Consider the following 21,857-nt stretch of genomic DNA (forward strand, 5'->3'; position numbering starts at 1 on the left):
TGTGACGGGGTCTGGTCTTACGACTGGACTATCTCTACGTAATATACTGTAAAGTATGAATTTTTAAAATTATATATACTACGTACATTTCCCGATATTCTAAACACTGCCAATATACATAACTGTTCGAAAAGTAAAATGAACGGGACTCTTGAAACGATGATGAGCGTGGAGAGCGGAGGATTATATCGCATCGCGGAAGGATACATTAATCGCGGAGCGAATGTGGAGCTGCTCTATATAAGGCTGGCTGGGGGGGGGGTGCTGAGGCTCACAACGGCGTGGGGCCGCACGTGGACGCAATTTTCGTCGACTGCGAAAATTTCCTCTTCAGAAAGTCGCGGGCGAAAACTTGTGAGGCGATAAACATTCGATTTCTGATGAAAATTGTAACTTTTACCAGCTCGTTTTAATGTAGCGATGTAAACGAGACGTTTAAAAGTTTATTAAATGCGTAATTTATATAATCAATATATTGAATGGTAGATGTCGCGGTTTGGCGCCATTTTAAATCGAACGCCTGTTGTAAAACGTCGTCGCGATTTTCTAGTTTCTCGCTTGCGTTGAAAAATGTATCGGTGTGTCTCATTATTTTTTTTCACATCTTGTCTTTTAAATATAATAATCTAAACGACTCGGGTTAGAAGGCGGCCTCAAGATGATGCCTGCGAGGGGCCGCGCGCGTGCCCGCGGGCGCGGTCGTGGCGATGAGGCCGCACCACCTCCTGCGCATGCGCAAGGCGATGCCGGAACTGCGTCCGCTGTGAGTTTCAAAGCACGTGGCGTTAAAAAATACAACACGCAAAAGTCTGAGATAGTTGTTTATTATTTGTTGTTGTGTGATTTATTATTTTAATAATTATATAATATTTTATTATTTTAAGAGCTTGTCTCTTGGAATTGTGCCTCGCTTGATACAGTAAATTTAGCTGTGACGGTCCCACCTGATGACGGAGACTTGTATTGCCTCCGAAACGTCTTGATTTATTAATTTAATATTATTTTAATAACTTAGAATTTTGCCTCACTTGATACAGTCAATTTAGGTGTGACGGTCCCACCTGATGACGGAGACTTGTGTTGCCTACGAAGCGTCGTGATTTATTGTTTTATTATTCTATTTTTATTATTACTTTACCGATAAAACCTAAGAGTATGAATCCTTGCAGTCACGAAAGCTTCAAATCTAGAATTAGAGTTGTTTAGTTAGCTCAAGTCGACGTCGTTATCTCGATTGTTCGCGATGATGACGGGCATCGGGACGGCTGCCGATGATTAACAACAACATTTTCAATGTCTACTCTTTGGTTTTTTCGGTAAAGTAACGTAGGTAAAACAATAAAATAAATGAAAACAACTCCATTAAATCACGACGTTTCGGAGGCAACACAAGCCTCCCTCATCAGGTGTAAAAGGCACAAGTTGTTTTCATTTATTGTATTAATTGTTTTGCCTACGTGACTTTACCGAAAAAACTAAAGAGTATGAATCCTTGCAGTCACGAAAGCTTCAAATCTAGAATTTTCCATTTCCCCGCGGATCTCGATGGCAAATCCCCCCCCCCCCTCCACTAATATTGGTATTAATTAAAACTCATAAAATTAGTGATGGGTATATATTTCTCTGTTCAACACCTTAGTGCCTAATGACAGACCAATTCGGACCTCATTGGCCACCCCGTGCTCTTATAAATCTCAACGTTTATCCTACAAAGTCCCATCAGAAGGGAGAACCGCAAATTGACAAAAAAAAATTCCCGTATTGAAACGGCTGTATGCCGTATGGACCTGAAAACGATTTCCCTGTACAACAATACGGGGTAAACCTTTATGGGTTGACGGGTACGAGTATAAATCACACAAAATTAAGCACGACTGACATATTAAGATTGTTACTTTCAATTGTGTTTTTGTATTGTTGATGTAACCCTCTTACCCGCCCCGACTGGACATGAAAAAAGAGCTTTATAATTAAATGGATGGATGGATTCTTCCACTATAAATCTGATTAAGAACGAATACTGAATGGTCGATGGGCGTGCTTAGTGATGACGCTTTGCTGTTGCCGCCCAGAGCCCGCCCACTCGGTGGATCACCACACCAATCAAAATCAAACTCCGCCCACTCAGATTCCATTGACAGGTAGTCCCCGACTTACGATGGCCCCGACTTACGATATTTCGATCTTACGATGGCGATAGCGATATGACAAAATTGTAAAATATTTTAGATTTCGTGCGGCAGGCAAACGCAGCAGCGTACGAGGTACGATACTGTAAGTTGGGACGCTGCCGGGATGTTCTTTACGCATATAGTTTATACAGTACGGTACTGTAAATTGCTCTGTTTTGCTAAATTATCACTATTCTTAAAGACGCCTGGGTAGGCTAGGCCATTTTCGACTTACGATATTTTCGGCTTACGATGGGGTCGTCATAACGCATCTCCATCGTAAGTCGGGGACTACATGTATACTGAAAAGCCCGATGATCTATAAAGCGCTTTTTCACAGTTACAACAATAAAAAAACAGTAGTGCAAAATTCAGGAAACGTAAACAAATCACCCAATCGTACAAATAAAACTAAACCATCTCATTGATTTGAAGCGTTCGTCACTGCAGGAATCCATACTCTTTGGTTCTTTATGTAAAGGACTCCTTCGTCAGCATTTTCCCTGCTGTGTTGGCCTCACCTGATGACGGTTGCTTGTGTTGCGATCGAAACGTGATCTATTTTCTACCTACGTGACTTTACCGGAAGATCCACAGAGTATAAACCATCTCCATCCTACCAGGCAAAGCCCACTGTTCTAAGCATATGCAAATACTGTACATAGAGGAAATCGCGTGGATTTCATATTCACCGAAGCACATTTGTTCGGTTTAAGCACGAGACTTGTAATAAACATTTCCAAGAATAATGTAAAACTTTTTAGATTAATAATTTGGGCTTAAGGGAAAATCCATGAGTTATTTATGTAAAAATTTTGGGTGCGCGGTTAATTCGTAAATCGGATAAACCGCACGCGGATGATCGAGGTTCTACTGTATACAGTATATATTTTTTATACTGGAGAAATCCGATGAGCTATGAAGCTCTTTTCACAGGTGTCCAGTTGGGAGCGGGTCAGAAGGTTACAACAAACAATACAAAAACACGATAGGCATTCACAAAGTATAGATAAGGTGAACAAGTCACTTGAAAAAATATATGCAAAGAAAGCTAAACAATGTATTTATTTTATCTTGCCAGGTAAAGCCCACTGAGCTATTAGCTCAACGAAGTGGCTTGTGGAAATTTATAGCAGCCAAATAATCTAAACTCTAGTTTCTAAGGCACGTGTTCTGAACAACAGTTGCATGACATACAAGAGCACATTTGAAAAGTGATTCTCAGCTCAAATTGGCATCGAGGTCGCTGCTTAGATCCCGTTTACAGCCATGCTGAGCCAGTTGTGAAAATCCAGAAATTTCTATGGTGGGGTGGGGGTGGTTAACTCGTAACTTTGATTACCGTATTTTCCCGCATATAGCCAGCATACGCATATAACCCGCAGACACATATACCCCGCAAAAATAGCGTTTTGTGTAAAACAAATTTCAGATAGCCCACACCTCCATATACCCCGCATGAATTCATATCTTTAACGTCGTTACCGCAGCTTAATTCCATCAAATGAATGCGAAGTTTACATTTGTAATACATTCCACTATCAATTGTTAACATTAAAAGCATAACGTGCACAAAGAAAACAAACTAACCGGAAACGAGTGAACTTAGAACGGTAAATAAGTAACAAAAGTAAATATCCAATAAATAAGTAACATAACTTGTAGATAAGTAAGTCGTTTTAGCACTGCCCAGATAATAGCAGAACTACTGTAACTCCGTCACCTCGCCCCCACCTCTCCCTCCCCCAGCTTTCCCGTCGCCGGTAAACAAAGTGCAAGCACTTCAAAAATTGTACAAACAATTCATTTGAAACGTGATAGCATGTGCAATTTTAGTGCGAGTGGTTTATTCAGCAGTGCTTTAGTCAAAGGAAAGTGTTGCATAGTGGATAGTCCTACCATGAAAACATTAAACGAGTTGTGACATGTCACACGTGTAAAATATTTGTGGGATAGCCCGCACTTCCATATACCCCGCAGGGTCTTGTTTTGTTTGTAAAAAGTGGTATACCCCGCGGGTTATATGCGGGAAAATACGGTATAGGCTGCTTTGCTGCTGAGTCTCCTGGCTCGTTGAATAAAAATAAATCGGTTTTATCGAGATATGTGTTAAGTCCAACTTATTTTACAGACCAATACCAAGCAGAAATTCTATAGACAAGCACCTTAAATGTAAATGGACAGACCTCCTAAGTGAATAAGCTGTCTGCAGAATATCTTGTTTTGTGTATGCATACACTCTTAAGAGACTAATTTTACTTGGTTTAATGCTACACATTTAAAGTCGTACATTTGCACGTTTATTTACTCCATTTCCAACTTTTAAGTGAATAAAAATGTAAACTAAGTTGTCTTAAACGCAAGTTGAATCTGGAAGCTGCAATTGGAAGGTCGCACATGTTCTGATTCACGTACAACTTGATAACAAAACCCTTCTACCTGCTTGCGCGTGTACAAGTTTTTTGTACACAAAATCGTGATGTGGTTACTATAAGATGTTAGTTTGTGGAAATTTTCGTGTAGGCAAATCTTCAGTGTTCCTAATGGCATGTTTGTGTTTGAAGATGGCTCAACCGCCACCGCTCGCTTCACAACTCGGGGGCGTTGAATCTGCGAGTGACCTTTTTGGCAGAGGTCGCCAGAAAGCCACCATGCCCTCTACCAGGAAGCCAGTCACAGGTACGGTTGCTGTTGCCGCTATAGTCATAAATGACAGTTACGCCATGTTTTGTTTTATTGCTACATTACATTACAGTTGCATACATTACAATAAAACACTATATTTGTAATGTTATTTATAGTATATTCGTTTATAATGAAGATGTATTGTAATTTCATTTTGCAGAATAAGCTTTACCAACATACAAAAATAATATGAACATGTGAAGAACTATAATGCCATCATCCTGATAAGTCTCAATGAGTCCTTAAAAATCCAAGATGTAAGAGACATTGGTGTGTTTGGCCAATTCAGTTTTCAAGGAATATTTTGCATGTGGGAGAAAACCAACACTATAGAATAATGCTCAGAAGATTTGCATAGATGGTTTCGTGAAGCTTTTCCTTTATGTACCAAGTTACGAGCGACTCGTTTGACAATACAATTCATTGTTATTGACCACCATAGAGCCATTGAAACCGATAGGTGAAATATTTGCTCTGGGCTTATGGACTTACTGGACATCTGAGAAAAAGAACATAGCTCATTGGGTTTCTCCAGTCTAACTAAAGATTGAGTTTCAGAGCTTTAGATTTGCAGGCCTTCACTGTTTCCCAATCTATTAAAGCAATTTCAATAAATCGAGTATAAACGACCTTGTCACCATAAAAGGCTAGAACTCGGAAGCTAAGCAGATTTCATCCTGTTTAGTGATTGGCTGGGATACTGTAGGAATAACACATTCCTGCGGAGGGAGCTGGTAGGAACGTTGGGTTGCTCGGTCAATGGCCAGGGTCAACGGCGGCGTGGTGTATTCCGCAAATATGCCCGACTGTGAGGGCGGGCACAATCCGGCGTGAGTTTTATAAGGGCACCATGGGGTGACCAGCCTCTCCCCACCCAGCCCCACCCCTCCCAGCCCCACCCTACCCACCCAGCCCCTCCCCACCCAGCCACTCCCCACCCTCCCCACCCAGCCCCTCCCCACCCTCCCCTCCCCACTCAGCCCCACCCTCCCCACCCAGCCCCTCTCCACCCTCCCCACCCAGCCCCACCCTCCCCACCCAGCCACTCCCCACCCAGCCCCTCCCTGCACGACGGACACAATAATCCCTTGTGGGCTGGTGTAACCAGGAGATTCGTATCAGTATCAGGTGTTGTAGGCTGGGACTGCAAGGTGGTCAGGAGAGGTTAGTACAGATGGATATTTTAATCTGCAGAGTTTTTGAGTATTATTCTCTCATGTGCATTTGGACTTTTTACATCACTCCAGTTTACTCGTGCCGAAAACTCGTTTATGAACTTTGAAAACCTGAATGTAGCATTGTACAAAAGAAATCTTGAGGCTCAGTGAGGCTTTGCTAGCTTTATAATGTGTATGCGATAATATATTTTTGGTAAATATACGAATGCGAAACATTGTATTTAAACATTGCTTGGGGTAAAATTAATCTCAATTACGAAGCTTACCTATTTTCTTTCTTTTGATTAACATGGAGCCTGATTCTGGATTAACTTCAGGTATGTTTTTTTTACGTTTTGTTCCATTAATCATTTTAATCTTTCAGCAAATTATTTTGGCCAATACAAAACTTTGTATTTTTATATTGCATGCTTCTAAATTTCAAGATTTAGCTTCAAAGCTGTTGCCAAGTGATGTCATAGTTTTCAAAATACCGTATGAAAATATTACCAAAAAATTGCAGATGTGAAGGAGTTGCTGTTCAGTGAGGGCTAACAATTATTTATCGTACAGATGTACAGTTTGAATGTGTAAAAGTACTTTTGTCTCTTTCCCATCCTATAGATGTATCTTTAGTATCAGCAGGCATGGAGAGGCTGATGGTAGTGGATCGCGGGGGCCGCCGTCGTGGCCAGATGCAGACAATGGATGTCGGCTTGATGACTCGCCAGACAATGGAACATGTCCGTCAGTCTAAGACTGGTGAGCGTTCATCATCATCATCACCACGATCCATGGGGAGATAGCCGTAGGTATCCACTGCACATTTCGTCATTTCCGCTTTCCTCTGTCTTGTGCCAATATGCTCAGGTAGTGCTGCAACAACTTTCTGGCACCAATCTTATGTCGTCGTCAAGACATTCTCCTTTAGGCCTTCGTCTCTTTCCGGTTCTTCCATTTTGCCGCACAAACACACTTTGAGCGTTCACACAGGCACAATTATTGGTCACTAGTCGGCAGCCCGACCTGCGGACAGAGTGACATGATGACACGTGCCACCAGACCCTCGTAAGATGTAGATTACTTACCTGACAGTACTCACCAGTGATCAACTTGCATGACTTGCCACTCGAGTTAATACAAATCGATTGATGCAATGGCTCCCTCTGCCCCCATCCTCACCCCTCCACAATGGCACATGCCTCATTCCAATATATGATCTTTTTATTGGGCCTGTAGGGTTCTTTCAATTGGTGGATCGGATAAGCAGTATTGGGTTCGATAACATTAATTATGAGGTGAAGTGTTAATTTCCTTTGAGTAAATTTGATCTCGTTTGCATAAACCAAACATAACATTATGCCACCACCACTGAAATTGGTCGATTGACCTCCGAGTTTTCCAGAAAAAAATACATACAGGTTGGTAATTGATCAATATGTTGTTGGCTACGTTATTAATCATAGCGAAACAATTGCACGTTCTTAAATATACAAAAAAAACAAGGATGTATACGATTAAGCTAAATTATTTTTACACGTTTATTTTCCCCTGCATTCCATTTGGAATGTGGGTTCCAGGCTTGTCAGGTCAGCCGGTCAAACTACTGACTAACTACTTCAAGTTGTTGTCACGGAAAACGTGGATGGTATATCAATACCACGTGACATTCAGCCCAGAGCTGGAATCCAAACGACTGAGGATTGCGCTGTTGCATGAACATAATGAGCTGCTCGGTGAAACGCGAGCCTTTGATGGCTGCATTCTCTACTTGCCCAAGAAACTCGAGAAGGTAAATTCTGCGGTCAATTTAACCCTTCTTCTGCAAGTTGTAAGGTGGGTCCCATTCGCCTTTTGAGTCTGGGAAAGCGCTCGTGGCTCTGCATGAATTTTATGTAGGGAGCAGAGGTCGCAAACGGGTTTTGATTCCTTACCCGTACCCGTACCTGGCCGCACCAGGGTCGCAAACGGGGTACCCCTACCCGGCTGGGTACGGCTACCCGTTCCCTACCCGTACCCTACCCGAAATGAGTGACAAACGGTGACTCACGGCCTACCCGTACCCGGCCGCACCAGGGTCGCAAACGGCTACCCGTACCCAGCCGGGTACGGGTAGCCGGGTATCGGGAAGGGTACGGGTATCGGGTACCCGGTTGCGACCTCTGGTAGGAAGGCGTAGCGGCGTTGTTTTTAAAGACATTGTATTCATTGCAGAGAAATCTTAGCGACACAACCGCACTCTATGATAGCTGGTGCCAAACTGTGCCATATGCCCTTCTGCATGTGCATGGTTTTCTCCAGGTCCTCTCGCATACCAAACATTTGTTCTTTGCAAATACTAAAAAAATGTATTGGCCGGGCAGCCTGAAAATATCTGGAGACTTAATAAAACAGAGGGCATTGTTTTATTTCAACACGTTCTCTTCAGATGCTCAATTATTGAAACATTTATTTTGATGGCCAATTTATGATCAATCTGTATAAGTTGAGACTGTTGAGTAGAATTTTTACAACATGAACATGTACTGAGTTGCAATTTTGACACCCCTCATAAAATTAGTGACACATTTGTGATGTTGTCCATGCATATATTCAGGTGAGTGAGGTATGGAGCCAAACAAGACAGGAACAGAAGATAAAGATCACCATCACTTTGACCAACGAACTCCCACCATCATCACCGACTGCCATTGTGCTGTTTAACATCATCTTTCGCAAGTAAATAACGTAGCTCAGGTCTCTAGCTGGAACATTTACAAACTGTATTTTTTTCCCTTAAACACAGACCTACATGCCTTAATTGTTTTAATGAAACGGTTCAACCTTGTGACCAATGAATTAAACTTTTGCCCTTTGATGGATCAACAAATACTCGATTTAAAGCTTTCGTGACTGCAGGGATTCATTTTCTTGGTTCTTTCGGTAAAGTCACGTAGAAGGAAAATAATTAAAATAAAACGTAATAAAATAATTCTCACGATGTTTCGGCTACAACGCAAGCAGCCGTCCTCAGGTGAAGAATGAAACACCACCAAGCTTGGAGCGTATATTTAAGCTGGGTTGGAGGGGGAAGAAGAGCGCCTTGACAAAAGAATTTGCATATCAAGAGGGATTTAGCATATTTATGGGAAATGCGTAGGAGGTGAGCGGGGGGTTTCAAAGTCATATTATGCCCAAGCTTGGTGGTGTATCATTCTTCACCTGAGGACGGCTGCTTGCGTTGTAGCCGAAACGTCGTGACAATTGTTTTATCTTCTTGGTTCTTTCGGTAAAGTCACGTAGAAGGGAAGTAATAAAATAATAAAAATAAAACATAATAAAACAATTCTCACGACGTTTCGGCCACAACGCAAGCAGCCGTCCTCAGGCGAAGAATGAGAACATTATCAAGCTAGGAGCTTATATAGGTGTAGCGAGGAGGAGCGCCTTAACAAAAGAATGTGCATATGAAGAGGAATTTAGCATACCAATTCCTCTTCATATGCACATTCTTTTGTTAAGGCGCTCCTCCTCGCTACACCTATATAAGCTCCTAGCTTGATAATGTTCTCATTCTTCGCCTGAGGACGGCTGCTTGCGTTGTGGCCGAAACGTCGTGAGAATTGTTTTATTATGTTTTATTTTTATTATTTTATTACTTCCCTTCTACGTGACTTTACCGAAAGAACCAAGAAGATGAATCCCTGCAGTCACGAAAGCTTTAAATCGAAATTGTTTTATGTTTTATTTTTATTATTTTCCTTCTACGTGACTTTACCGAAAGAACCAAGAAGATAAACAAATACTCTTTTTAAAATGCAAATTAAATGTACCTTTCCAGATTGACCCGAAAATGTATGTCGCACAAACACCCCCACCAGCAGTCGCAAATGGCAGCAATGCGCTGCACTCACTAGTTCCTGCCACACTTGGCCAGTAATTTTCCACGTCTAACGTTTATCTTAACATGTAAACTCACAATCGCTGCACAAGTAGTCCTCACTGCAGCTGCATCGTCTGTCTTGCTGTGAGCTTATAAATACCTGTAATTTAAGGAAAGGAAATGGTACCTTTTAGTATTCAAGGGACGGATTTTTCAGCCTAATTAAATCTTTGTGGGCCAACAGTTTGCCTTTAACATGCCACTGGAAGGGGACATAAGATGTGATTATTATTTATTTGCTAGCCTTTTGCCCGTCCAAGGACGGGTGTATATTGGAGTAAATGTGAAATATTTAATAGAAAAATTGTTCAGCTCATGATTATTAATGAGAGGGGGGGGGTTGCCCCATGGGGAGTGACATTACCCACTAATGGTTATTGGGGAGGGTTGCTACATGTGGAGTGACGTCACCTGCTCATGATTATTAATGAGGGGAGGGGTGTGGCATGTGGAGTGTGCAACCTTGTGCATTAGTGTAAATTTCCATGCGGGCATGAATATTAATAGGGGGGGGGGGGGGGCTTTTTTGCAGTGACGCTACTTACGGATGTAGCGCTGCGCTGCGTAGATGTATTTTTTACCGTCACTTTCTGTAAAGAAACGTCATTTGAAGCGACTTTGCATAATACATTAATTTAGCTCGACCTGCGTTAGTGTAAAAATCCACCCACTCATGAATATGAATTAGGGTGGTGGGCCTCGTGGAGTGACGTCACGCATGGGACACATTCTTGGCTCAGTATAAAAGACGTAACTTAGTTTTTGCTTTGATGGTGTCATGTCGCAGGGAATACTTGGTACATTATAATTTCAATAAAAATGCCAATTTGTGGATAAATGTCGGACATTTTAATTTCAAAATAAATGGCAGTTGATGTAAAAGGAAGTAAAACAAGCTCCCATTTTTTTTGAAGGGTGCTGAAGATGGCCAACATGCAACAAATTGGACGTAACTACTACAATCCAGATGATGCATTCACCATTCCACAGCACAGGTAAATTAATCCCATCACTCCTTACTCTATATAGCCAAACTCAATGATGGTGGCACAATGCTTAATGTCTTAAGCCTTTGTGTGGCTGTAGCCAATCATAAAAAATGCTAGTTTTCTGCTTGTCTGCAGAGAAAGATTAAAATTAGTGGATCCTTGTGCCAGATTGTAAAATCTGCAGTCTTAAATCTGTTGCAACAGTAGAGACATGTCAATAATGATCATTGCAATATCTTTGCTGTAGTCGAAATGTGTAACGCTTGGTCCAGTCAAACTTTGACCCATTGCGGGTTTTCTCATCGTGGATTTGACCACACAATGTGTTGACGAATAGTTTTGTCAATAGCACCCCTTTGGTTTGACTATCCACGGTTGACTGCAAGATTCTTATCTGCACCGTAAATAAGTACTGTACTCGAACTGCACTGCTCACGATGATGCTGCCTCGGAAGAATACACCATGCCTTCTTGTCTCACAGTAAGTAGAAATCTGTTTTTGTAACTTGTTTACTGTGCATGTCATTATCTTTATTTTTACCTTTACATGTATATGTACAGCACTGTACACATGTTTTTCCCATTCTTTAAATTTACTGTCAAAGTTATATTTAACACTAGAAAATATTAATCATAGCTTACATTAAACGATACATCCTGTTTAATGTTTGGGTTAAGGTAGGGTAACATAAGGAGGGTTAGGTTGTCATATTACGAGCTGTGAACGAAACCAACATTTTCCCATACGTTTAGAGTTTGCAGATCGCGGATATGCCGATTGTGGCTATTTTCGAGAACGTAACCCCCACGATGGGAAAAGTTTGGGTGTAATAAAAATGCGGGCATGCCCCACTTGTCAAAATAACGCAGTAGTAGGCAGACCTTATATTCATTGTGATTTATTTTTTCATGTTGACATTTTTTTGACTTGTGTCCTGCGTTTCTCCTAGATTACATGTCTGGCCTGGTTTTGTCACCTCCATCATGTGCTACGAGTCCGATGTGATGCTCTGCGCTGACGTCAGCCACAAGGTCCTCCGGAATGAGTCCGTTCTGGATTTCATGTACACCTTGTATGAGCAAATTGGAGAGCGAAATTTTCATGATGCTTGCCAAAAGGAGCTTGTTGGCCAAGTGATACTCACAAGGTAAGGTCTTATTGCTGCAAAATGTGAGCTTCCTGTTTGTAATTTGCAATACATAAGAGCATAATTTCTCGTACAAGCCATTGCCATTCTACTGCTGGATTAAGGCTTCTCCAACCCGATCCAGTCCATGGGGGTTAGTTTGCCCGTATTTCAAACACACGCTGGTCAGTGTGGTGTATTGAAGATATTGAGCATAGATGTTGGAGCCTAGAAAGTATAGTACAAATTTGGATTTTTATGCAGTGCCCTCTGTTGCCTATGTAACTCCAGATTTTGTGTCTGGTGATCGTCCAATAACTTTCCATAATCTACCCTGCTTAGTTTATGAGATATTATGAGATATAGGTGCCTTCTGGGCCGTTTATTGTTTTGAATATTATTTAGAAAATGCTTTTTAAATCCAAGGCAACAGTTTTGATAAGTTAGTATAAGATTATGAAATGGTGTTGCTTGTGTATATGTAGTGGCGGTACGCGCTGACGGGGGGATCGTGTGAGAGCGCGTCGGGTGTGGCTACATCGCGTGGTGTAGTGGCGGTGCGTGCTGACAAGGGGGGGGGGATCGTGTGAGAGCGCGTCGGGTGTGGCTACATCGCGTGGTGTAGTGGCGGTGCGTGCTGACAAGGGGGGGGGGGATCGTGTGAGAGCGGGTCGGGTGTGGCTACATCTCGGTCCGCAGGCAGATGTCCACATCAAGGTCCGCATTGGCCCCGCCCCCTGGAGCGGAGGACTATTTAGGGCGATGCACAGCAGCATTCGGGGAGTTGGTAACCAGTGAAGACAGAAGACGGAGGAGGAAGAGATAGGGCCCTGAGACCCCTAGCCCCGATGTCCTTGTAAGGGCCGGGACCCTGTGTGGTTCAGAGGCGGGACCGTGGGACCCGGGGCCGGACGTCCGTGTGAGGGCCAGCTGTGGGACCCAGTGGTCGGGACCCATACCCAGCCGGGGTGGGTCTGGGAGTTCCCCTGGAAGCTACGGGGCCGGAGAGCCCGCGTGTGTGTAGCCGAGTGGAACGCGTGGCGTAGGCTGTAGTTGGCTACACGTCGTTGTGGCTAAGTGGATGTTAAAAGGGTGCTACCCGTCAAGTGGTCTCCCGCCGTAATTGTTATATTACATATACATAGGTCGGAATAAGAATACTATTTTGCTTAGGAGCAGTTGGTAATTGTACCCAATGTGGCATCTTGATGAATTTCAATAACGTGAATTGTTATATTGCAGGTACAACAATCGGACTTACAGAATTGACGACATCTCTTGGAATAGAAATCCAAACATGACCTTCATGAAGTCGGATGGCACAGAGATAACCTACCATGAATACTACACAAAGGTAATGTCTTCCTTTTTTAATTAAACATAAACTTTATATTCGATGCCATGTTAATACTGGAATAACTTCTGGGTGGAACTTTATAGTGCTATCATCTGGGATTGATGATATGAGTACCAGTTTGTTTGAAAGTCAGTATCAGTAATTCTATGCAGAGACTAGCTGCCCCACAATGGGAATGAAGAATTTTCAGCACTAGCTTATGGGCCTCCAATGAATATATAAAAACATTGCTGTCATTGCTCATTAAGAGTTGTGATAAATCATTTGATCATTTATACTGGTAGGAACCTCCTGTTTACACCAGCCCACAGGGGATTATTGTGTCCGTCGTGCTGGGTGGGGAGGGGCTGGTCACCCCGTGGTGCCCTTATAAAACTCAACGTTTAACCTACTCACGCCAGCTTGTGCCCGCCCTCACAGTCGGGCATATGCGGAATACACCACGCCGCCGTTGACCCTGGCCATTGACCGAGCAACCCAACGTTCCTACCAGCTCCCTCCACAGAAATGTGTTATCCGGCTTCCAACATCAGGTGGTCCGATCCAGCGAAACTGGCAAAACCACTCCAAAGGCTGTGACCCAGTCCGACAATCGGCACCGTGTGCGTGACAAAAAAAGTAGCTTTTCTTGATTTCAGTTTTAAATATATACAGTGCATTACACACTACATATAACTTAAACAATGAAAATACTGCACGTATATGCAGAATCTTAGAGACTGGAGTGGTAAGTATGGTACAGTAAATACGTTGCCTTTGAAAGAAGTAGGATATTTTGTCTGTTTATTTATGCCAATTTCATATAGTAAACAAATTTAAAACCAAAAAAGATAACACCTACAAACATGATGTCAAGAATTAGCAAAAATTAGCTATTTTAAATAATTGTGATTTATCCGATTGGCGCCTGAAGCCGCCGGATAATCAATGACCTGCTGTAGTTGTGTAAATCTTGTCTCTTTATTACCAAAGCAATACAGCCTGGAAGTGAAGGACATGCAGCAGCCACTGCTGATCAGCCGCTCAAAGCGCAAGGACTCGGCGGGGAACAAGGTGGAGATAGAGCTGCACCTGCTGCCTGAGATCAGCTATTTAACAGGTGGAGGTGTTGTTGTGTTGAAGGATTTCCTCCATCTGCCACCAGCGAATAGATATAAACTTTATGGGAAAAACCCACAGTGTAATTGGAAAAATAGCTGTGGTGTGCTGGTGTGTGAAGATAACTTTGTAGACAGGTTTCTATATCGTGCTACCCTTGACTTGTTTTTTACTTGCTGTTAAATTTATGTACCAAAAATTGCATTTCATTGTTTTTAGCACAACTGAGAAGGGTGGTGTGCATTATGTTGTATTGACGCAACAGGAAGGTGTGCGCAGCTTAGAAAACACTTCATTTACAAGGCACGTATTTTCAAAGTTGACTGCAAGTGTACGTTGGTGATATTCCTGTTTGTACTCCGTTTTGTCGGCGAGTATTTTTATGCTTGCACCCAACGAGCATGTCTTCACGTGAAGAGGAGGGAGCCTTTATAGTCTGGCATTGTTACTGGGTAATTGATGGGAGTGTTGCTCAATTAGGTTTTGAGATAATTAATTTCGTTTCAAATTTGAGTTCAGCAAGAACGGTGTTTTTTCCAGGTTTGAGTGACAAAATGCGTTCAGATTTTCATCTCATGAAGGACCTTGGCTTGCAAACACAAGTTTGCCCAGACAAGAGGGCAATGACCACGCAGAAATTCATTGAAAAACTCCAATCGTAAGTTCTGCACTGCAACGTAAATGTGAAATGAGGGAGAAAAATGCATCTCCATACTGTTTTTATGGTTACTATCATTAGCAGCTAAATTTAATCTAAGGAGTTGAGGATAAACTGGGCAATAAAGACCAATGGCAATTTATGATGCTGGTTAACGTTACACAATGATTAATAAGTGTGGTTTTTTTGGTATGTAAAAATGTTAATTTACTGTTGCCTTATTCAAAGTTTAAAAGTGCAGTTTGCTGGTCTCATTGGACATGTTGCTTGTGCTGTCATAAAGTAGGTGCTACTTAACGATGCGCCTTAAGGACATACAGTACAACCTTGGATTGCGAGTAACTTGGTCTGCGAGTGTTTTGCAATACGAGCAATTTTTTCAAATAAATATTAATTTGATAAACGAGCGAGGTCTTGCAATACGAGTAGTACGTGTATACCCTTTGTCTGCCGAGCATCACGTGATCACAACTGATATACGAGTTCTTTGGATTAAAAACACGTTTCCGGAACGAATTCTGCTCGCAATCCAAGGTTTTACTGTACTACCCTTTTGACCAATACACCACTCGATGAAGGCCTTGCCATTGTGTTTTGATTTTTTACTTCATGCTGAACAGTCTGGGTTGGTGAAGACTGGTAGCATAGAGATATGGTTCAAGTGGATTATTCTCTTCTGCTGCATGACTGGTCAGTACCAGTTGGGGAAGTATGCACCAAGTGCCAAGACAGGTATCACACTTCTTTGATTGTTAGCCATGGTCAGAAATCGAACACGGCTTGGGGTTCATAGGAAACACAGTGGTGAGCGGTTAACGTACTGAATTATCAACTCGTGCTCGCAAGTGTTAATTACCTTCCATGGCTGGCATCCGTGGAAAATGATATTTGAATTTGTCCAGGACCTAGAGCTGGAGAATACTCTCCTGATTAGTGTGGTGAAGCGTGGTCAGACGACCTCCATAATCGAGATGTGCAGGGATGGCCTTCATCACTTGGTTGACAAAGTTTCCGCACAGAATTCAAACTGCGTGCATTAAATCATTTCGGAATTGTGTGGTTCTGCTGCATGCAGGAATCCGGAGACTTGTAATGAGTTTGCAAAGTGGGGCCTGTCATTCGATCGGCAACTGCTGAGCTTGACTGGTCGCGTGGTGCCTTGTGAGAAGCTTTATCAGAAAGATCAATCGGTAAATATCCACGTTTCATTTTAATTGTGTTTAGAAAATGTATACTGGATGCAATCATTCAGATAGTGATCGGAGTACATGGTACCGAGATTGTTTATTGATTTGCGTATTTTTTTGTGGTTAGTACCAGTATAACCAAAGACAGGCAGACTGGTCGCGGGAGTCTCGGAACATGAAGCTGATGACGCCCATCTCGATGGAAGAATGGATGTTGCTTTTTACGCGCAACAACAGCAATGAAGCTCGTGCCATTGTACAGAACCTGATGCAAGTCGGCCCACCCATGGGCATGCACATCAACAAGCCAGAAATGTGAGTGTCCGGATGATGGAACAGATTATGTTTGGAAATATGAACTTCCAAAAAATGTTCCCTATTTAGCATACCACTTCAGTGACCAGATTTACAAAGCTGCTGGAGTTGTATGTATCTAAAACCTCTCGTTCTCTGGCTACAGGTTTTTTGTGTTTTTCTCACTTGCCATTGCTTGGAATAAGCAAAGTGTTTTTTTTCGTCTTGAAGGTTTGAAGTTCAGGATCGCGCACAGTCATTTGTGCAAACCTTGCAGCAGAATTTGAACCATCACACCCAGATGGTAAGTGGAGTCCTCATTTTAGTCACAAGTTTAATATTGGTTTTGTGGTGCATTGTTAAGAGGACAATTTTGGGATTATTTTAATGCTGCTATTCAATTAAAATGTGTTTGTTAGTATTTTGGAGCGGGGTGGGGAGTGATGCAAAATAACACTCTTAAGTTTGTACATGTGGTTAATAGTCTAGTATTTGTATTAACTAACAGCCGGCGCTTGTTTTTGGATGGGTGACGGCTTGTCCCTCCCAGCAGCCAGTGAACAAAACTTTGTTTAATGTATATGATAGAATGATGGCATATCCTGCGCTATTGTTCAGGATACACTGCCAGAGTGGTGGGTGGGGGGGCATGGCAGCATGCACTAATCCAGCCCAACGTGAGATGCGGGCGATGGCATCATCACGATTCTGCACTTTGCCTTGGCAGGCAGAGGAATCTGGGTAGGAATCCAGGCAGAGAACTTTTCTAGCATAGTATAAAGTGCGAGAATATGATCTGTGCTTTTGTTTCTAATGTGGAATGTGATCAGGTTATGTGCGTACTGCCATCGGTCCACAAGGGAAAGTATGATTCGATCAAGCAGTTCCTGTGTGTGGAACGACCGTTCCCCAGTCAATGTGTTCTCGCCCGGACACTCAGCAAGCCACAAATGATTAGGAGCGTTGCGACAAAGATCGCATTGCAGATGAACTGCAAGCTTGGTGGAGAGCTGTGGGGCGTTGAGATTCCTGTAAGTAGACTGCATGATGTTCGGTTCTTTGTGTTTCAACAATTGCTTACCTGATGAGGCTTCACACGTACTGCTATATGGAAATAAGTTGCTGACATTTGTGAGCGCCAATGTCGACATAGCCTATGGCTAATGAAGAGCTTCTATTAGCGAATCAGTTGTGATTTAGTAATCCAGTTGTGTTGTCTGAGAGTTGGTGAATGTTAATATTTGGTCAGCATAGTGTCTTGAAGTAATGGGTTGTAAACATTTGTGGCAAGATGCTGACAGAACTCAAATATTGTGACCTAAATTGGTACACAATTACACATCTGAACTTGTGTCTGCATGGACTATTTTATGCGTCCCAGGTGGGTTTGTGAACCTGGCTTGTGTTTCAGTGATCCTGTTGTGCAAGCAGTTTCTTAGCTTTATACCAAACACATTTCTCTTTGGATGTGCTTTTGGTGTATTTTTGTGGCATACAGATTAAGCAGTTGATGGTGGTTGGAGTGGACTCGTACCATGATACTATTACACGTGGGCAGTCCGTCTGTGGCTTTGTAGCAAGTCTCAACCAAACTATTACCAGGTTAGTAATGAACAATAAATACTTCTAACCGGCCTTTTTGAGACCCATGCTCATTGCTATGTTAATTGAATATAACCTCGGGTGATGCGAGTATTGTTAGGCTAATTTTAAATATAATGCCTCTTGAAATGTAGCTCCGATTATAATTGACTTAAATTAATCGCTGTGTGATTGACTTGCATTTTCACTGCTTAATTTTCTCAGCTTATCACTGTTTTAAATTGTCTGTCCATACAGATGGTACTCGCGTTGCATTTTCCAGCATGCTGCTCAGGAAATGATTGATGGACTCAAAGTTTGCATGCAATGTAAGCACTTTATTTCCCTCCAGATGATTGCAAGCCATTATGATGATGTAATGATTTAAATACTTAAGTTTTGTTGTTGCATATGGTATTTTTTCTAATTCGAAGTCAGCTTTTGTCTACTACTGACGGGGGCAGGTGTGACTCGTTACCATTTTTCACCAAATTGATCACTAAAATGTACAATTAATCCAAACACTCAAGTCATCGTCGACCATGATCAATCTACTGGTGGATGAAGGCATCCTCAAGTAGTTGGGCTCTTGCTTTTTTTATTTAAAGCTTTCGTGACTGCAGGGATTCATGTTTTTGGTTCTTTCGGTAAAGTCACGTAGAAGGGAAAAAATCAAATAATAAAAATATAAAAAATCTTGCTTTATATAATTTTATATAAAAATAAAAGAACCAAGAATATGAATCCCTGCAGTCACGAAAGCTTTAAATCGAAATAAAAAATATTGTTTTATATTTGTATTTTATTGTTTCCCTTCTACGTGACTTTACCGAAAAAACCAAAAACATGAATCCCTGCAGTCACGAAAGCTTTAAATCAAAAAAATCACATGTTGCTTATATACATATGCTTTGTGCGCTTTTTGGCGTTAATATTTTCCTTATCAATGTCCATGCGTCATAGCAGGCAACCTTCTTCTTTGGGCACATGAGGTAGTCGTCAAAAGCTGATTGTGATAAAAAAAATTATGAACTAAGAGGCACAATTGGGCAAGTTGAAGTGCTTTTACAAAACTGAACTTAATGTTGTCTATAAAGTTTTTTTTGTCTTTCTTCAGCGGCAGTAAAACGGTGGCAGCAGATCAATCGCACTCTGCCAATGCGCATCGTGGTGTACCGTGACGGTGTGGGGGACGGACAGTTGAGTGTGGTTGTCAACCATGAGGTTCCCCAGCTACTCGACTGTCTCAAGAGCCTCGGCACTGACTACACGTATGTCCCTCTCGTCTCGTCATTCTTTGTGTTGAGACAATTCCTCTGTTCATAATCAACGTTTTTGGGTTTAGATCGCGTTATTTATAAATGTGTCGTAACCCTCCACCACCCGACACGGCCAATCAGCAAAAAAGTGTCACCTTGACAAAAGACAAATAGTTGACTGCTTTAGCCCATCGGTGTGTTGAAGCGTGAAACCACAACATTTACAATTTTTGAGTACGACGTTTCGCTGGTAATTGCATCCAACATCATCGGGCAATTCGCCAAGAGCAGAGCCTCACCAGATATGGGATTAGTCACTACTTGTGGAATGTGTAGGTATGCTAAATTCCTCTGATATGTAAATTCCTTTGTCAAGGCGCTCTCCTCTAACCCAGCTTAAATATACGCTGCCAAGCTTGGTGGTGTTCATTCGGACGCTGTCTTTACGACAGCCCTGTTCTTCACCTGAGGACGGATGCTTGCGTTGTGGCTGAAACGTCGTGAGAATTTTATTTTATTATGTTTTATTTTTATTATTTTATTATCTCCCTTCTATGTGACTTTACCGAAAGAACCAAGAAGATGTGTGCAGATGTTAAAACATGATGGCATGTGACAACGAGGTCTGCCAGGACACTCCCATTTGTTTATTGAGGCCCACTGTTAAATATGGTCGAAGCGCCCTAACGTATAGTTCCGAATGTATATTATTTAAAAATATCCTTATTTTTTTCTTCTTCTTTGGCGAATGAAGACCCAAAGTCACTGTGGTGGTGGTGAAAAAGAGGGGCATTGCTCGTTTCTTTGAGTTTGGAAGGAGCGGACTGCAAAACCCATCGCCTGGCACGGTCATTGACACTGAGGCTACGCGTCATGAATGGTGAGCTGCCAGTCTCAATCTGTGTTTTTATCATTGCAGACCTGTGCTGTAGATGTGCACATGGATATAATGGTTTACGGCTGTAAACTGTTAATCGCGTGCAAATTTAAAACCGTTAACGTGTATTTTTTTCTTGTTGGTTAATGTCAAAATTCAACTTGGGTGTTATGCGTCTAAATCTTGATTTGCATTTCACAACACGAGAACAAGTTAGTCCAGTGGACCACGGGAAGAGGGGGGGGGAATAATTTCGACGGTAATTTAACAGGGCCAGGGAGTCAACAGCACGAGTGACGGGGGAAAGGGTTTCCAAGACTACGTGGGTATTTTGTTGACATTGGGATTTTATTGCAAGATCTTATTTGTGATGTGTTGCTACCGTTTTTGCCTTGATAAATCAGGAGAAATTGGTCGGAATACGCCATTTTTGAAAGGAATTGACTGGATTAGCAACTAGGCATTAATATTATGGCATATGGAGCATTTTTTATAATATAGGATGTGACCAAACCATTGCCCAATATCAGATTTTGGAAGCACGTTTGAGCCCAGGTATTGCTTGGATGCATATCTACCATGCATAGCATAATATGCTGATGGGCTACATGGTCAGCAGCAGATGGCAGTGCAGATAAACAATCCATTGTTGTACTTGCATGTCTATGCTGCTACAGTGCTGCATGAATCAACTCTCGTTGACTAGCATAGTAAAGTATGGTCAAGTAACTACCATCGCAACAGGGAATGGAGATGTCAAAGGGCTGTGCATATACATGCACAATAGCATGACAAAAGCATAACACAAACATGACTCCCAAACAAATATTTTGTTATGCCCTCTTACAACGGCCCTTTCCCCAAGGTATGACTTCTTCCTCGTGAGCCAGTCAGTGCGCCAGGGCACCGTGACACCCACGCACTACAATGTGGTGTACGACACCAGCAACATGAAGCCTGACCACATGCAGCGGCTTGCCTACAAGATGTGCCACCTTTACTACAACTGGCCGGTAGGGGGCTGCATTGAGCTATATCGGAGGTTAATTATTGCAAAAAAAATGACAGCTAATGAATCGAGATGATTCGATGACCAAATGTTTTAACTGATTTTTTTTCTTTTCTGGATTCTACATAATATGGATTTATACTGTTGGTAAATATTGCAACATTAATTTCAATGTTTTCTTTATCTTGCAGGGTGTCATCCGCGTGCCAGCACCCTGCCATTATGCCCACAAACTGGCCTTTCTTGTTGGGCAAAGCATTCACAAGGAGCCCAGCCTTGACCTTTCCGATCGACTGTATTACCTTTAATACATCGTATCGGGTTCATGGCTATGTGTGGTAGTTGGATGACCATTTCCGACACGTGTCAAGAGATCCTTTTGAGAAGAAAACAAGTAATGTTTTCTCAGCTTGAAAGATATTTTTATTTCCAAAGTTGAATGGTCAAAGCTTAATTCTGATTCGAAACGATACATTAAACGCATAT

General features: G+C 42.1%; 1 protein-coding gene across 1 annotated transcript; it reads left to right on the forward strand.

Moving 5' to 3' along the window:
* The first annotated feature begins 219 nt into the window (after positions 1–219).
* On the forward strand, positions 220–21,857 carry PIWIL1 (piwi like RNA-mediated gene silencing 1). Its single transcript, XM_078862501.1, has 21 exons — positions 220–354; positions 645–763; positions 4,736–4,850; positions 6,638–6,775; positions 7,594–7,805; positions 8,610–8,731; positions 10,850–10,930; positions 11,875–12,072; positions 13,294–13,405; positions 14,381–14,507; positions 15,047–15,164; positions 16,240–16,354; positions 16,479–16,666; positions 16,877–16,949; positions 17,476–17,676; positions 18,144–18,247; positions 18,485–18,555; positions 19,344–19,497; positions 20,240–20,365; positions 21,228–21,375; positions 21,563–21,857. The coding sequence occupies exons 2-21, from the start codon at positions 659–661 to the stop codon at positions 21,677–21,679; spliced, it is 2,625 nt and encodes an 874-aa protein (XP_078718627.1). The 5' UTR covers positions 220–354; positions 645–658; the 3' UTR covers positions 21,680–21,857.

This window comes from Lampetra fluviatilis, chromosome 14, assembly GCF_964198595.1.
Source record: "Lampetra fluviatilis chromosome 14, kcLamFluv1.1, whole genome shotgun sequence".
In the NCBI taxonomy this organism is placed as follows: Eukaryota; Metazoa; Chordata; class Hyperoartia; order Petromyzontiformes; family Petromyzontidae; genus Lampetra; species Lampetra fluviatilis.

Coding starts and splice junctions, on each gene's coding strand:
- PIWIL1 (XM_078862501.1), top strand. CDS start 659: ATGATGCCTGCGAGGGGCCGCGCGCGTGCCCGCGGGCGCGGTCGTGGC. Junction 12,073..13,293: donor GGCCAAGTGATACTCACAAG/GTAAGGTCTTAT, acceptor GTTATATTGCAG/GTACAACAATCGGACTTACA. Junction 17,677..18,143: donor TGTGGGGCGTTGAGATTCCT/GTAAGTAGACTG, acceptor TGTGGCATACAG/ATTAAGCAGTTGATGGTGGT.